This window comes from Tiliqua scincoides, chromosome 1, assembly GCF_035046505.1.
Source record: "Tiliqua scincoides isolate rTilSci1 chromosome 1, rTilSci1.hap2, whole genome shotgun sequence".
Lineage (NCBI taxonomy): Eukaryota > Metazoa > Chordata > Lepidosauria > Squamata > Scincidae > Tiliqua > Tiliqua scincoides.
Window position 1 is genome coordinate 66,633,647 of NC_089821.1, and position 18,559 is coordinate 66,652,205.

The 18,559-nt window shown below is 45.5% G+C and overlaps 2 protein-coding genes across 2 annotated transcripts; one reads left to right on the forward strand and one right to left on the reverse strand.

Moving 5' to 3' along the window:
• Window positions 1–2,549: 2,549 nt before the first annotated feature.
• On the reverse strand, window positions 2,550–3,512 carry LOC136644321 (olfactory receptor 11L1-like). The gene has a single exon (XM_066620094.1). It carries the CDS (start codon window positions 3,510–3,512, stop codon window positions 2,550–2,552), a length of 963 nt encoding a protein of 320 aa, XP_066476191.1.
• A 13,323-nt stretch (window positions 3,513–16,835) lies between these two features.
• Window positions 16,836–17,777, forward strand: LOC136644326 (olfactory receptor 5AP2-like). The gene has a single exon (XM_066620108.1). The coding sequence runs from the start codon at window positions 16,836–16,838 to the stop codon at window positions 17,775–17,777; it is 942 nt and encodes a 313-aa protein (XP_066476205.1).
• The last annotated feature ends 782 nt before the right edge of the window (window positions 17,778–18,559 follow it).

Here is an 18,559-nt window from a genome sequence, read left to right on the forward strand (position 1 = left end):
AATGGTACTATGTTTGAGATTACGTGAGTTGATGCACATGCTTCCTTTGGCCATGTTATCTACAATGGCTCATTCACACATGCAAGTCCCCATTTGGTACTACAGCTACCAACAGATGAATGTAGATGTATGAACCAATCCAAAGCATGACCCTACACACAACTGCATGTATGTGATAGCCCCCTTTGGGCAATAGTCCTCCATGGAGGACCATCACAGGGAGAAGGCAAATGGGAGTTCACTCGCTAGGAACATGCAAACATGCTCCCTGGCCACCCCAGTGTTCAGTGCTTGCCCACTCAAACAAGCTACCTGCATGCAGGGACAGGGAGTGCTTGGGTAATGTGTCCTTTTCCCTCTTCACATGTTGGTCCTCCATGGAGGATTAAGATCTGATAGGGCTTCTGTCCGTGGCAAAAAAAAGGGTGGGAACAGAAAGCGCAGGGAAAAATGTTTCACCCACATTCTTCCCAGGTCAAACAATATGTTTGGATAAACATGTAGTTTGGCTGTTCTTGACTGTTTTTCTAAAGGAAGGTTTTTTCCCCCCAGCCTGCAGTTGTAATCCAGCTACCTCTCACAGTTAATATTTCTGGGGGGAGGGGGACGGACCTGTCATTGACAAGAGGCTGCAGTTCTTTCAGAACCAGTTTAGCACCATCCACATGACATTAGGAGGTTTCCCTTCTAAGACCTGCTCTTTCAAGCAAAAATACTTTTGGCATCTTTCTCCCTCTTCAGCAGCCTCAGAGTGCTTCCGCAACCAGCAATTAAGACCCTTGCCATAAGTCAGAAGAGCATGATGGTCACCATGCCATGCCATAAGTCCAGCAGCCCCTGCAATTTTTTCTAGAACTTGAGCTTTTTTCTTTTCCAAACCTTGCAGTCAATACTCACAGCTTGAGTTGCAGTATACAGTGTATACAGAAGCCCACTTCTCTTGGAGTTCCTACAGGAACAGAAAAGAGTTGAGAAGCCAGTCTCTGTCACATCCAGCCACACAATGGAGAAGAATGTTCTATCCTGCTGCTTCACCACCTTCTAACAGGCAAATCACTGCCTCACCCCATGGACAGACACAACACTGACAAGCGGCTTCTTGTGTAGTGATGATCACCACAGTCATCTGCAGTTACCTATCTAGCTCAGTTATATGATCAGCACTGACAGGTGGTGCCACTTCTGTTAAATGACCTCAGACTGCTTGATAGAGAGATTGCATGACCAAATGCTCCACCATATATAAAAACCACCTATAGAAAGCTAGCACATTAGTAAGATTATGCTAGATCTCTTCTTCTGAAAAAAGGACCTCTGAGAGCAATTTTATCAGAGGGTACAGTGGCAGAACGAGGGCAAAACAGGCAGGGGGAAGGTGGCAACAGTTGGAATAGTCTTTGTAGCTCAGGTCTACCAATGCAGAGCTCAGGTCTACCTGCCTGTCCAGTGCTGGCAGCTAGATACAGAAAACCAAACACACTCCTAAGTCTCTCTAAAATCTTTCAAATAAAGAAAATCATTGCAAGAGATTATTATCATTGTATTTAGGCTCACACTAGAATCGAAAGTGTCCTGTGTACCCCAAACTGATTTCTGCAACAGCTGCAGTCCCACAGCTGTGTCCCTGAGCTCCTCTACACTCCTTCATGGTTAGCAGATCCACAAGCCAAAGAACTACTGTAGCAGGACAGTTTCCTCCCAGAGGTGACACGGTTAAGGAATGTATGTATTCCTGGGCCTGGTGAGTATGGCTTGCGGCAGTAGTCGCCGTCATGTGCCCACAGTAATGCCCTCAGCATCCTGCATGGGCAGTGAGTCTGGGTGAGACTGGAAAATGTAAGATCTCAGGAAATTTCTGGGCCCCCTTCTTTGGCTCCTGGGTCTGGGTACAAATTACCCCCTTTACCCCCCTCTCCTAAGCCCTGCTTGAAAATGCATTTGTCTACTACATGGAGAAGAGTTAAACAATGGTTTGATCTGAAATTATCAAAACCAGCAGAAGTGGAAGTCACCAATTAAGTCACTCAGCTCTGTCCAAATGCTAGACCCCTATACTATGGTGTTTAAACCATTCACATGAACCACCCACCCACACTATTACACACATCAATGAGACCTGGGGTGTTCTGCTTGCAGCAGAAGTGTTTATTTTGCCTATACATACATGGCACCTAGCAAACATAGGCTAAGATGCCCATTTCACAGTAGCAAGATATCCTATTCCTAAGAAACACTTTCTAACTTGGTTTTGTTGTGTTGATTTTTCTTCTGCCACTGCAACAATAATTAGCCCCACCAAGGACAGCTTTGAAGACAATTCCTCAATGCATGTAAAGTGCTGATATGTTGTTTAAATTATCGTTAGATGACATTTTTAGTGCACAATTGTACCTCATTAGAAGGTCTCAAGAATGTAGTTTTAATGTGAAATAAAAACACCTTTCAACCATCACCACTGTGTTTTGTTTTGTTTTTTCAAAATTCCTCTGTACAAATTCACAGATAGTGTCACAACCCTCATCCATGACAATTACAGGTTCACAACAACGTTACAATAAAGAGGCCTTCCCTCTGTGCCTCAAATACTTGTTTTTTACTTGGTTGAGTAACTTCTCCAAAGCTCTTTTTACATCTTTATTCCTGAGACTGTAGATGATAGGATTCAGCATAGGGGTGACAATAGCGTAGAACACAGATACCACTTTGTTCATGTCAGATGTCTGGCCAGAGTGTGGGCAGAGGTACATAAAGATGACTGTGCCATAGAAGATGGTAACCACCAGGAGGTGGCTGGCACACGTAGAAAAGGTCTTACGCCTTCCAGAAGCAGATGGGATATGGCAAACAGTAGAAACAATCAGGGCATAAGAGGTCACTGTCAGAAGGAATGATATCAGGACAATCACTGCAGAGACCAGAAAGACCATCATATCTGCCATGAAGGTGTTGCCAGTTGACAGCTTAATGATGGGGTCCGTATCACAAAAAAAGTGGTTGACCTGGTTGCTACTGTTAAAGGGTAGCTGGGAGATGAAGGCGATGGGCAAGAAGGGTGTCAGGAAGCCACTCAGCCAGGATCCCAAGGCTAGGCAGGCACAGGCACGGCTGTCCATGAGCAGTGGGTACTGCAGTGGGTGGCAGACAGCTAGATACCGGTCATAGGCCATGGTAGCCAGGAGGACGAATTCTGTGGTACCAAAGAAGAAGAAGAAATACATCTGGGCAATGCAAGCCTGGAAGGAAATGGCATGGGAGCCAGTGAGGAAGTCCTCCAGCAGCCGGGGCACCGTGACTGTAGTAAAGCATATCTCCAACAATGAGAAATTGCTCAGGAAGAAGTACATGGGGATGTGCAGGCTCACATCGACATTTGAGATGGTAATGATCAGGGCATTGCCAAGAAGTGTGAAGAGATAGATGGTCAGAAAGGTGAGGAACAAGAGGAAGCGGAATTCCTGGAGCTCAGGGAAGCCCAACAAGATAAACTCAGGGGCTGAGGTGCCATTCAGCATCTTCTTGGGGGTTGCCTATGCAACCAGCATCAAAGGCAGGAGCTGGGGGAAAGAAGAGCGAGGGAAACAGAAGACCAGATGGGGGAGAGATTTAGAATCACTGTTTTAAAACTACTTCAAAGGCATTTGAGGGTATTTCATTTTCTTTTATCTGAACGGTCACCTGAATTCACCATTTGTAATTCTGTTTCACTGTATATATGTTTAGATGTAAACTCACAACATCTGTATACAACAGTCAACACGACTCAGCTTTTCAGCACATTTATATATTGAACTTGTCTTGTGTACATGTCAGAATAATTCAGCACATCCTGGAAGATCTGCCAAAATGCATTTGCAATACCTGTTCAGCACTCCAAAATCACTGAGTTGTGGTTCTATAAGTCAACTCTAAGCTGCAGATGTAATCCAAGTTCCCCATAGAGAGATCTCACTTCAGCCTCCATGTCAACATCCTATCTGTGAATTTTAGACAAAGGAACTCTCTGTTGCTCATTGTAGAACCCGAGTATTTCCTTCCCCAATTTTGATATTTGATTTCCCCAGCTAGTGAACACACACTTTTCCTCTCCATTTTTAACAAGAATCAAAAACATTATTCCAAAATTAAAGAGACCAGAATTTTTGCCACAGGAAGTAATGATGGCATCTTGCCTAGATGCCTTTAAGAGTGGATTGGACAAATTTCTGGAGGAAAAGTTCATTACAGGTTACAAGTCATAGTAGGTATGTGTAAGCTCTTGGTTTTACAGGCAGGCTGCCTCTGATTGCCAGATGCAGGGGAGGGCACCGGGACGCAGGTTGTGCCTGTTGTCTTGTGTGCTCCCTGGGGCATTTGGTGGGCCACTGTGAGATACATGAAGCTGGACTAGATAGGCCTTTGGCCTGATCTAGCGGGGTTCTTCTTATGTTCTTATGAGACCGAGGCAAGGCAAGAGATCAACAGAATTCAATGAACATAAAGAGCTAGGCTTGAGAGGAGTACAAGGAAGACCACATGCTTCCAAAGCAATATAAACCAATAAAGAAAATCAAGGATAACTTTGTAACATTCAGGTTTACCTTTCATAATAAAATGCCACAATTTAACATTTTAGGTTAATTAGTTCTTGTGCTATCTCTATGGAATAAACAGTGCAATCATATGCATGTCTACTCAGAAGACATGAGTTCACATGATACGCTTGCATATCAAGTTGTCCAAAGAACCTTTAACTGAGCATGCTGAATACTGGAACAAAGACTTCATGCGTACCACACTGCCTTCTGGATCCTCCCCATAGCTGCACTGTGATACAATCATCAGAGATACTGCAATTATATTACTTCTTTTCATGTCACTGTGCAATGTAGAGCAACAGGAGTTTGACAGCTTTAACAGAAAGCCAGTGCCAAGGCCGGTTCAGAGGTTTTGCTGGCTTTTAATGCAATTTGTTCTTGCCATCCTGACAAGCAAACGACATGTCTGTCTTTTCATACCACTAACTTCTACTTCGTGGTTCAAGCTGTTGAGTATTCAAAGGTGCTAGATTTCATCATCTATTTCATTCTCACTCATTTCAGTGTTGTGACCTTCCCAGAGCACAAAAAGGCAGGATCTTCCATCTGCTGCATGAACTCAATGCTGTTTCTCCAAGTCAAAGCGGAGACTAGAATCCTAAACAGAAGTAGAACCCAAAATCTACACTTATAACTTAACACAGTATTCTGCAGTTGAAACGGATCATGCATACTGAGCGTTCACCTTGTTTGTCTTAAAGAGCTTACTTACAGCAATTGTTACCATCTGATGAGGCTTGGTGCAAGAAAATTGTGCTTGTGTTGATTATATAGCAAGTTGGGACCAGAGACAGAGAGGACCAGATTCCCCACATACCTTAGATTACAGGAGGACTGTACAGGAGGAGGGCAGGAGGCCTGGCTCAGTTGGTAGAACTGCCGCCTTGTATGCCTGAAGATCTGAGGCTGCCAGTTCGAAACAAACAGAAGTACCTGAGAACTGACGACACGCTGATATACTGATGAGCTGACCCTCGGTGGCAGAGAGGAGTTGCCGTCAAGTGGAGTGTGGGAGGCAAAGGGCCAGAGAGAGGCCAGACTGGGAAGGAATCCAGCTGGAATGAGGAGTTCTATGAAAGACTAGAACTATTCAATTGTAAAAATTTCTACAGGGGCTTAGAACAGCCTTGCTATGTAAACCGCCTTGGATTAAAGTCTGAGGAGAAATCTGAAGACCAAAGAAAGGCAGTATATAAATACCTGTATAAATATAAATAAATATAAATTACAGGGTTAGCCTTCTAGGCATTGAGATACAGCCATTTCAGAAACAAAGCATGGATCTTCATGTGGTGCTGCTCTGACCCAGTTTATTTCAGTTTACAATGGGAAGAATAAGAATAACTCTAAAAAACCTTGTTTTACAGGGGACAATATTCGCCGCAAAGAAATTTTACCTACAGTGTTAATTGGCCCTGGACTGTCTGCAATCAGAATCTAGTTGATGTTGCATGATTGTCCATTCAGTGGTGCCTTGTCAACCTGCCCAAAACTGAAGTCACATTTACCACCGATCTCTGAATACAAGCAGTCATGCCATTTGCTATCTCAATAGGCAATTTGGAGAAGATAGTTGAAGCTGTAAGCATGCCTCTGATGGGAAATGCTGGGCCTATACTGTATAACTTCAGTTGAGGACCCTTGAGATCTGCAGTTTGTTACCTGTGGGTGATGGAATCACATCCCAATTATCCCTTGATTAGCTTATTGGAAAACAGGTCCAACTCATTCATATCAAGTCATGACCTGAGGCCAACGCAATCAGCCTACAATGTCATGAAGGATATTTAAGGCTGGTCAAGCTTCTCAGCACAGTGATGGCAGCTGCAAATCATTTAGGAAGCGTCCAGCAGCAATTGTGCACAGTTCTGGGGTGAACATACATCCTGCACATGAAAGTAAAAGCCATACGAGAAAACCAGAAGATTGTGAACTTTTAACTCCTCCTTTGTGTACATATTCATGGAACCGACGTGACTTGATGACTGTGTCTCTCAGTCACCCCTTCTTCCATAATCCAGCCTTGGTCTTCATTAAAGATTCTTGTTAGTAGTGAAAGCCTAAATATCACCAGAAAGTGAACTATTTGTGACAACGGAACTATCAAATTTGCCTGTGCTGAAAGCACAGCAAACACCCTCAACCCTCATTGTAAGGAATATCATTTCAGAGTGAGTGTGTAGCCTTGCCTGCAATTCCACACCCTACGCAATTCAACATTAAACTCGCCTTCATTATCAATATAGCTGTTCCATTACTCATCCATCTCCTTTTCCACCTTGTCCAACTAGTGCTCATTATGGCCTCTCATCAGGCTGATTTTTCACTGTGCTTAGCTCACTGTTGGCCGTGAATATCTGGTAAATACTCCTCATTTACAGAAACATTTGTCAGGATGGGCCATAGTACAGTGGAAGAGCACCTGTCTTGCTTGCAGAAGGTCCCACGTTCAATTCCTGGCATGTCCACATGAAGCAGAGAAAAAATCCTGCTTGAAACCCTGGAGATGCACTGCTACTCAGTGTGGGCAGTTCACTGGCTCCCTGAGTTATGGATGACTGTGTTTGGTGCTTTTGTGCAGGCAGAGTATGGTGGTGCTTTCTCCCAGTTGTGATGGTACTGGGCTAGCAAGAGTTGGATGTTCCAAGTGGTGTATGTTTCAACTTTAATGCAGACCCCTGGATCCTAACTAATACACATGTCGGGGGCTTAGTGTAGATGGGCCAATGGTCTGATTCAGTATAGCAGATTCCTATATTCCTACGACAACCGGAATGTCAAATCTTGGACTGCTTACCAAGAATTTTGTTTCAACAAATAAACTTCTCCAATAAACTTCTTCTCCAAGGCCAGTCCCCCACGTAATGATGGCTTCCATCTTTCCAATAGCTATAAAATTCACTTTACATTTGATGTAGATAAAACTCTTGTTTTGTACATTGCCTGGAGCAATGTTTTGCTCAGTCTTCCTGCCTCGTCTCTTAATCCTTTCCCCCATCTTGAATTCTTATTTCTTTCATGGTATTCCTTTTGCTCTTTGCTGCATGAGCTTTCTTCTTCATATTTGTCTTGGATTAAACTTATTCTCTTAACTTTCAAATGTCTTAGGGCCCGATCCTATTCAATTTTCCAGCACCAGTGCAGCCACAATGCAGCCCCAAGGTAAGGAACAAATACCTTCCCATATCTTAAAGAGGCCTCTTTGACTGCCTCCCCAACACAGGAAGCAGTGCATTTTCCATTGGCACAGCAGCACCGGCACTGGAAAATTGGATAGGATTGGGCCCTTAATTCCTCCATTTATCAACTTCTCCCCACTTGTCTTCTATCAGGATTAAATTTTCATTCGCTGCCTTGTCCCCCCATACCTTCACACCACTGGAATGGAAGGTACCTCCTAGCTATTGAATTCCTTTCATTGGTGTATTTAAATGCCTGTTCAGAACGAACCTCTTCATTTCTACCATTCTCAGATGCATTTCTACTCCCACCCACCCCCCACTTCATTATCCATTGTAGGAAGCTGTCATCATTCCATCTCTTATTGCCCTCACTTCCTTGTAGCATGTACAATAATACAGTGTGACAGCACATTGTGCCTCCCAGGAAGCTGAAGACACCAAGCTGAATTATATAATGTCATACGTTGCACTGTAGTGTACATTACATGAACTAAAAGGCAAAGAGATGCAACACTAGCCGCTCCATGGATCTTATAACAACACAAGGACATCTTTTGCCAGTTTTTTTTCCAGAATGCAGAACATAGTTCCACCCTTGGATTACAAGTCTGAGTGCAGGACCTGAGTACTTATAAAGCAGGCATCCAGAAACTGATCAATAAGTCTGAAATTCAAATCAAGTGTGTTGGATAACTCAAGCACATCAAAGTGTTGACCTCGTCAGTATCTGTGCATATGTTGCATCTTGCAAAGGAGCTTTTCCTTGTTATTGCTACAGAAATTACGTCCATTATCAGACTTTTCTTCAAGGCATCTTTCACACCCATCTTCCCTCGATGTAAGTTTCAGAATTGACCACCTTGATGACTACAAGTGGGTATGTTTAACACTAAGATTTTACTAACGTATTTTTTGCCCGCTTCTGCTCCTGTAACAACCAGTAGTAACTCTGATTCAACCAATAAGTGCACATTAGAGACTAGTTTAGACTATAAACTCACAGCACTGCCCTAGTGTCTGTTCAGAACTCATTCCTCTATTCCCAAGAGCACAAAGGAGCACAAACCAGCGTTCAACAAAACAGAAAGAAAAGACCCCATGAGGCTTGAAGATAAAGTGCTAGGAAGTCCTTTGAAACTAGAAGATGTTCTATAAAAACACAACACAAAACATTAAAAGGGTGCTTATTCAAAGAATCAGTCAAGAACCATGCTTTGAATGTCACGGCTGCTCTCAACAACAGTCCTTCAATATTCCAAGAGCAGATGTAAAAAGTTCACGTCAGCAATATTAAGACTGCTGTGAGAATTTCTTCTACAGACCAATCCAAGAGGGCCAATTAGAACCCTCAATTTTCATGTGATCAAGCTCATGATCATGATGCTGAAGAAGAATCTGAGAAGCTGCTAAAGCTGGGAGGTAAGGTTTTTGAATGAATTTTAATCAAATATTTTGTTTGCCAGAGAAGGACTCCTGCAGTAGTCACAATTCCCTCTCAATGTCCTGTACAACTGTCACTTCCAGCCATTCTGCAATGCTGCTACTCAAGCATCCAAACAATGCTTAAGAGAAGCACACCAAGCCCAGGTCTACATGTAGCAGAATGAATTAGAATTGAGATGGTAGACTGGACTGGATCACTTCAGGCAGGGAAAATCTGCTCTCATTTCTACAACAAAAAATGTTAGAAACACACACCTGCAAATGGAGATACTCGCACAGTAGGGAGTGAACTGGACTCTTCTCCCCCCCCCCTTGGGGTCATTCAAGTAAACTTACTTGTCTGGAGTTTCCTACATGGCATATTCAAAAATGGCACCATTACCCTACAATCTGGTGCAGAGGGGGGACATGATTGAGACATACAAAATTATGCAGGGGATGGACAGAGTGGATAGGGAGATGCTCTTTACACTCTCACATAATACCAGAACCAGGGGACATCCACTCAAATTGAGTGTTGGGCGGGTTAGGACAGACAAAAGAAAATATTTCTTTACTCAGCGTGTGGTCGGTCTGTGGAACTCCTTGCCACAGGATGTGGTGATGGCGTCTAGCCTAGACGCCTTTAAAAGGGGATTGGACAAGTTTCTGGAGGAAAAATCCATTATGGGGTACAAGCCATGATGTGTATGCGCAACCTTCTGATTTTAGAAATGGGTTATGTCAGAATGCCAGATGCAAGGGAGGGTACCAGGATGAGGTCTCTTGTTATCTGGTGTGCTCCCTGGGGCATTTGGTGGGCCGCTGTGAGATACAGGAAGCTGGACTAGATGGGCCTATGGCCTGATCCAGTGGGGCTGTTCTTATGTTCTTATGTTAGACTACTCTGCCTGAGTTTAGGTCTTCCATAACACATGCACCCAACCTGTGCAGAACTCAGTAACTGTGGGAATTTCTTCCACCAGAAGTCAGTCAGACCTTGAGCATCTTCCAAATGATAAGAATATTTTTATTAGGAATAAGATTAAAATGTATACCTGGTTATCGGAGGAGGGATAGAAGAACAGTTCTTGGTGCATCCATCACATTTTAAAATTTTACTTTATTTTGCCTGATGTAACCTACTAGAATGTGGAACTAGAAATAAAACAGGAGTTTCAGACAGTTAAATGGAATTATACAGTATAGAGAAAGTTGCACTCACAATAAAGCTTCCATAAATTGACTCAGTTTGTTCCAGAACCTGCATACTGCCATTTTGGATTTAAGATAGGGATATCTTATTTGACACATATGTGTGTGTCTAACGGCACATCACTCAGTGATGGAGAATACATCTTCTGGTTCAATCTTTGACATCTCTGCTTAAGACCTCACATGGTATCAGGCCTGAGACAGGCTCCTGAATGAGACCTTGCAGTTTGTTACCTGTCCAAATAGACTATACTGGCTTGGCAGACAAAATGGTCTGACTGTGTAAGGCAGCTTTGTACATCCAATCAATTAGTGTCAAAACGTTTTTGAACTGCAAACTTACAATCGGAGATTAATAGCAAAATGCCAAAAACCATATGCACCCTAAAAATGAACTCTTTCAGTCCTTTAGCCTTCAGAAGCTTACCATTTAACACACACAAGCTGATTGTGCATCAATATGCCCTGCAAGCAAATAAGATCAGCTTCGGCTCGTGCTTCTAGTTTTGAAACCTCCATCAGCCAACAGCCTGTTAATCAAAAAATCAGTGAAATGCAAGTCAGACATGCTGAAGCAGGCAAAGTGAAGTTGATCATAGATATTCGTCTCTAACAGAGACGTACAAAGCTGCTTTTATTAGGCCAACCTATATTGTTCACATAGTAAGCAAGTTTTCACATGAGACAGCCCTTTCATCAGGCAGCACCAAAAAAAAGGGATGAATTCCAACCCAGATACAGTCCAATCTTGTCAGATTCTTAACACACCCTATTCCCAAGGCCTCAGGGTAAGTAGTGATAAAACTCTTAGAAATGGTTAAGCAAGATAAAAAGTGATAGTCTATGCCTAGGTATGCCAGCCAAGAGCAACAGAATTTGATTGAGTCCAAAGAGCTTTAATGGCAACCAAAGACTTTGAGCTTGGAAGCTCCCCTCCACATCCGCCCTCCACACTGCAAAACAGAGCATTTGTGCATCTCACTGCCCAGAAGACGCTAGTCCCTCTAAAGGGGGGGATTTGGTGATGTTCTGTGAGACAATAAGGATTCCCCTTCTAAAATGCTTCACATCCTAAATACATGAATAGCATCAGCCAAGCTCCCTCCCATATTTCCCCCCTTCCCAACACAGTCCCTGACAAAGAACAGGAAGAGTCAGGATTGAGTTGGGGATAATTATTCAACACCCCTGGTTGTGACTAGGTGTGGCATGAGATTGGACTCTACGCAGGGGACCACAACCATCACAGGCCCCCCGAATCATCAAGTAGGGCAGTGGGAGATCTAACGTACCAACAGGAGGCAGGCAGGCCTTGACCTAGGGGCCCCAGTAACCTGCCACCAGCACCAGCCACTACTGCATGATGTATATTTTAAAGCTTCTTATGGAAAGATTCAAACACCACAATATGTACAGAAAAGCCATCGTTCTCTCATTCTCAAATGAGCTTGGTATTCTTAGCCTGGAAAAGAGAGGACTAACAGCAAATATGATAGCCATCTTCAAGTATCTGAAGGGTTGTCACACCAAAGAAAGGGGGGGGTTGCTTTCTGTGGTTCCTACATGCAGGACTAGAAACAATAGGTTGAAACTAGAGCAAAATGGATTAAGGCTAGAATGTCCTCACTCTTACAGAGCTGTCCAGCATTGGAACAGTCTGCTTCATGCAGTTGTGGGCTTTCCCTTATTTGAGGCTTTCAAGCAGAGGTTGGATGGCCACTTGTCAAGAATGCAGTAGCAGTTGCCTGCACTGAGCAGGAGGGTGGACTAGATGGCCTCCAAGGTTCCTTCAAAGTGTAATAGACTATGGGCACAATTCTAACCAACTTTCCAGCACTGGCATAGCTGTGCCAGTGGGGCATGTGCTGCATCCTGCAGTCGGGAGGCAGTCATGGAGGCCTCCTCAAGGTTGGGCAATGTTTGTTCCCTTACCTCGGAGTTGCATTGCCCTTATGTCAGTGCTGGAAAATTGGTTAGGATTGCAGCCTATGATTCTCACACATACGCATTCTCTCTCTCTTTGCCCCTTTGCCTCAGTCTGTTGGGCAAGTGCCTCTTCAAACGGGAGAACATGACCAAGCCAACGCGGGCATCTCTGTTTCAGCAGTGCATATATGCGAGGGATTCCAGCTAGTTCTAGGACTTTGTTGTTTGGAACTTTGTCCTGCCGAGTGATGCTGAGGATGCATCAGAGGCAGCACATGTGGAAAGCGTTAGGTTTCCTCTCCTGTTGTGAGCGAAGAGTCCATGACTCGCTGCAGTACAGAAGTGTACTCAGGACGCAAGCTCTGTAGACCTGGATCTTGGTATGTTCCGTCAGCTTCTTGTTGGACCAGACTCTCTTCGTGAGTCTGGAAAATGTGGTAGCTGCTTTACCAATGCACTTGTTTAGCTCGGTATCCAGAGAAAGAATGTCGGAGATTGTTGAGCCAAGGTACACAAAGTCATGGACAACCTCCAGTTCATGCGCAGAGATTGTAATGCGGGGAGGTGAGTCCACATCCTGAACCGTGACCTGTGTTTTCTTCAGGCTGATCGTCAGTCCAAAGTCTTGGCAGGCCTTGCTAAAACAATCCATGAGCTGCTGGCAGAGTGGGCGGTGACAGCTGCATCATAGGCAAAGAGGAAGTCACGCAGACATTTCAGCTGGACTTTGGACTTTGCTCTCAGTCTGGAGAGGTTGAAGAACTTTGTCTGAACTGGTCCGGAGATAGATGCCTTCTGTTGCAGTTCCAAAGGCCTGCTTCAGCAGGACAGTGAAGAAAATCCCAAACAAGGTTGGAAACAAGAACACAGCCCTGCTTCACTCCGCTTCGGATGTCAAAGGGGTCTGACGTGGAGCCATCAAAGACTACAGTGCCCTTCATGTCCTTGTGGAAAGACCTGATGATGCTGAGGAGCCTGGATGGACATCCAATTTTGGGGAGAATCTTGAAGAGGCCATCCCTGCTGACCAGGTTGAAAGCCTTCGTGAGATCTATGAAGGCTATAAAGAGTGGCTGTCGTCGTTCCCTGCATTTCTCCTGCAGCCGTCTAGGGGAGAATACCATATCAGTGGTGGACCTGTTGGCTCAGAATTCACACTGCAATTCTGTATAGATGCTCTCTGCAAGTACCTGGAGCCTCCTTAGTGCAACTTAAGCAAACAGCTTTCCTACAACGATAAGGAGAGAGATGCCAAGATAAGGAGAGAGATAAGGAGAGTTATTGCAGTCGCCCCTGTCGCCTTTGTTCTTGTACAGCATGACGATGTTTGCATCCCTCATGTCCTGCGGTACTCCCCTTTCTTTCCAGCAGAGACAGAGGATTTCATGCAGCTCAGTGGCAATGATCTCTTTGCAGCACTTTAGGACCTCTGCAGGGATGCTGTCTTTCCCAGGTGCCTTGCCAGAGGCAAGGGAGTCCGGGGCCACGTGAAGTTCTTCTGGGGTTGGTTCACTGTCAAGCTCCTCCAACACAGGCAGGCACTCAATGTTGTTCAACACTTCTTCAGTAACTACGTTTTCTCTGGAATACAGCTCCGAGTAGTGCTGCACCCAGTGTTCTATCTGCTGCGCCCAATCTTGGATGACCTCGCCTGTGGCAAACTTCAGAGTGGCAATTCTCTTCTGTGTCGGAATTAGGGCCTGCTTGATACCATCATACATCCCCTTTTGTGTGTCAGCTGCTATCTGTATCTGGGAACAGAGTTGGAGCCAGTAGTTGTTAGCACATCTCCTGGCAGTCTGCTGGACTTTGCTGCGAGCAGCTCGGAGGACCTGCAGGTTGCGCTCACTGGGACAGGCCTTGTGTGTTGCTTGAGCTCTCCTCTTTTCCTCAATGACTGGTGTCAACTCCTCAGAGTGGGCTTCAAACCAGTCTGCTATTTTGTTGGTCTTCTTGCCGAATACAGACAAGGCAGTGCTGTAAACAGCATTCTTGAAATGTTTCCATCCGTTGGATGCATTTGCATCAGCTGGGCCTGGAAGAATTTCCTCAAGCGCTTGTGCAAATTCCTCCAATTTTCCCTGATCCCGGATCTTGCTGGTGTCGATGCAAGGTCTTCCTTCCTTTTTCGTGTGATATAGTCACTTTGTTTGCAGTTTCACTCTGCTGCACACCAGGGAGTGATCAGTGTCGCAGGCAGCACCCTGATGACTGTGTGTGATCTTGATGCTGGGAAGGCTGGAGTGTCTGGTGAGAATCAGGTCGAGCTGGTGCAAGTGCTTTGATCGTGGGTGTCTCCAAGAGACTGTGTTGGGGCTTCATGTTGAAGAAGGTGTTGCTGATGCAGAGACTGTGATGGCAGCAAAACTCTAGCAGGCGTTGGCCATTTTCGTTCATCTTCCCAGTGCTGAACTGACCTAAGCAAGTGGGCCACGAACTGTGATCAGCACCAACTCTAGCATTGAAGTCGTCAAGGATGAACAATGACTCTTTCTCGGGGACTTTCTTGATAGTGGTGGCCAGGTCATCATAGAATTTGTCTTTGGCTTCTGCTGGAGACGACAGAGTTGGTGCATAAGCACTGCTGAGAGTGACAAGTCCTGCTGATGAGTGGAGCTGCAGGGACAAAATTCTTTCACTTCCCACAGTAGGTGGGATGATGGATTCCAGCAGGGTATTTCCAGCAGGGTGGGATGTTGGAATTCCAGCAGGGTATGTCTGACACAATGTCAAGGGCCAAAAAAATAAATTGGCATTTAAAATTTAAATAAATTTGAATAAATTTAAATAAGTCATGATTGATTTTTAATGCTATGCCTCTGCCGCTCGGCAGTCATACAATCCACCAAGCTGCGGCACTGTAAGCGGGGGTGGGGGGTAGGTGGGGAGGAGGCATTCTGGGGATGGGGGAGGCAGGTGGAGGGAGGGTGGGGAGGAGGCGTGCCAGGGGGAGGGAACAGGGAAGGATGGTGGCTGGAGCTCCACTGGATCCTCTTTGTTCACGTGGGGCTTGGTGCCCTACACAAACGCTTTTACCTTACCACCGACCTTTTGGTCGGCGGTAAATTGAGTAGCCCCATTGTGGGGCTACTTCCCTTACCCGGGAGAAGGGGACAAAAGTCCCCTTCCCCCAAGGTGCTGCCCGTGATAGCCTGTGGTGTGTAGGATGCTGCGGCAGCCATTTTTGGAGCCGCTGAAGCTGCGTGCCACAGGAGCTCAGGATTGGGCTGCTGGTTTCCACCTTCCCGCAACAAGCAGCAAACAAACTTAGAAGTAGGCCGGGAGCTGTGTGTTTTTCCTCATTCACTCATATGTGCACTTTCTCCCTCTCTTAGTTCCCCATCCCGGCAATAAAGCTAGAAGCAAACGGCTTGCATTCACACCCAATCTGAAGCCTGGCCTCAGTTTTTACCAAAGAAACAGACCAAGCAAGAAAGGGGGAGGAGGTAAAATAACTTCAGAAGCAATGAGGCACATGGGACAAGGAGGTGGTTAAAATAATGCCAATTAGGAATGTGTTTCAAGACTAGCAAGACTCACTGTTCTTCTCTTCTCCATAGGAAGGGTTGCAAGCACACGGGTGGCTCCAGAGAGCCCAAAGCGGTCTCGTGATTGCTCAAAGTCTATAAAAGTCCTTGCGCAAAGTAAGGCCGGCCCCCCATCACTGCTGCTTCTCACACATGAAGCAGCAGAGGGAAAATTTGACCCACAGCTCACGCAAGAGGTTGAACAGTTAGACCTCACACTGAGATTAGTCGTGTCAGGCCAGTGTGGGCTCCAGCAAGTTTCTGGTGGGCCAGAGGCTCAGAGACTGAGGGTTCCTCATGGGCTGGATTGGGGATTCCCAAGCTTCCACAAATGGCCTGAGAGCTTGGGTTTGGGTGCCCCTGAGCTACATTAATCCTTAAAACAGCAATGGGCACAGGTCAAAATATGTTTTTCACTCTCAGTGTTCTTCTGCACTATATAAGGAGGGGCACGGGCAGGAGGTCTGGTTAGAGGGTAGAGCCTCCGTCTGTCTGAAGATAACATCCACAAGGTCGCCAATTCGAGGCCACCAGCACCGTGCGACCTTGGAGCAGCTGACAAGCTGAAGCCGAGCTATTCCATCTGCTCTGAGCGTGGGAGGATGGAGGCCAGAATGTGAAGCCAGATCGGAATGAAACACCTGAATGTGGTGGTTCTTGAAAGAAAGAACCTTCTTTCAATTGTAAAAATCCCTATTTAATAAGGGATTTAAATAGCCTGCCTATGTAAACCGCCTTGAATAAAGTCTTGAATAAAGACCAAGAAAGGCGGTATATAAATACCTGTTGTTGTTGTTGTTGTTGTTGTTGTTATTGTAACAACCTGGATCAAGTGAGCTGCTGTGTAGGAAGATTACAGCTATAGCAAAGGGTGGGTAAGAGGCTTATGCCACAAGACGGCTGATTAGACCAAGCTGTCCATCCAGACATTGTCCCAGTGATTGGTCAAGTAATTTCTGTTCCTCTCTTTGAAGGTGCAACACAGAGATATGTCAGCCAAAGGAAATTACACCACTGTGACACATTTCATTCTGCTGGGCCTCACAGCACAAGCACACCTGAAACCGTTATTGTTTGGGATCTTCCTGTTTATCTATATTGTTACCTTAACTGGCAACTTGGGCATGATAGCCCTGATCAAAACGGACCCTAGCCTTCATACACCAATGTACTTCTTCCTCAGTGCCCTCTCTTTCATCGATGCCTGCTATTCCTCCGTGGTCACTCCCAGGCTGCTAGCTGACCTCATTGCCACCGACACGTCCATCTCATACACAAGCTGTGTGGCACAGATGGCCTTCCTAGTCCTGCACGGCAGCCTGGAGTGCCTTCTGCTGGCTACCATGGCCTATGACAGGTATGTGGCCATCTGTCACCCCCTGCTCTACCACCAACTCATGCCTAAAAGTGCATGTGTGAAACTGGTAGCAGTTGCCTATGCTTTGGGCACTGCCAATGCAACAGTGCAGACTCAAAACGTGTTCCGGCTTCCTTACTGTGGCCCCAACCTTGTCAATCATTATTTCTGTGACATTCCTCCAGTGCTGCAGCTTGCCTGTGCAGACACTGGCCAAGCAAGGAAAGTCCTCTATGTCTTCTCTGCCCTGGCTACTGTCACAACATTTGCTGGCATTGTTGTTTCCTATACCTATATTCTAGTCACTGTTGGGAAAATGAGCTCTGCGGCAGGGCAGCAGAAAGCACTGTCCACATGTGCCTCCCACTTGATGGCCATCACACTATTCTATGGCACAGTCTTCTTCATGTACATCAAGCCTAGTACAGGCGATTCAATGGACCAGGACAAAGTTGTGTCAGTGTTCTACTCCATCATCATCCCTATGCTGAATCCACTGATCTACAGTCTGAGAAACAAGGAAGTCAAGGAGGCCTTGAAGAGAAGGATCCATGAGAAGATTCTTGCACAATAATGACAGGACAAGTAGCCATCACTTTTAATTGATTTAGTGCCAGGTTGGAGTGTTGAAGGCACAGGATAGATCAGTGAGGGATTTTGTTTCCGAAGGTTAGTTTTGTACTAGCAGCAGTCACTGAGACTCCAATGAACCACTCCTACTGCATTCCAGAGTTTCATTTTCTACCACTGCAACACCCGGCAACTGACACCCCACTCTCTGTTATTCACTCACTCTTCTGCTGGGATTTATTGGGAAATGATCTTCACCAGGGCCTACGAGAGGAATTTTAGCAGGGGGTACGAAGTTTCTTCTGGGCCGCTTCCCAAAGAGGAGGGGGCAGGTAGAACGGGGGTGGGCAATAGGGTGGGGGAGGGTGCTGACAGCCACAATAGTCTTTGGAACTCAGGTCTGCTAGGTTTCTTGATGCAGAGTCCAGCTCTACCCAACCATGCGGCATTAGCAGCTAGATAAAGTAATATGGAAAACCAAACACACTCCTCTCTGAAATTTTTGCAATATAGAAAACGGATTGCAGAAAATTAGCATCATCGTATTTAGGCTTACATTAGAATGGATCAAAATGAACTTCTGCAGCAGTTTTAGCCCCACAACTGGGTTCCTGAGCTTCTATACGCTCCTTCATGGTTATGGGATCCACCAGCCAAAGAGCTACTATAGCAGGCCAGTTTCCTCCCAGATTTGACATTGTTTTAAGGATGGTCACTGATGTTTTCCTGGGCCTGGTGTGTATGGCCTGCAGCAGCAGTTAACACTGCATGCACATGGTTGTACCC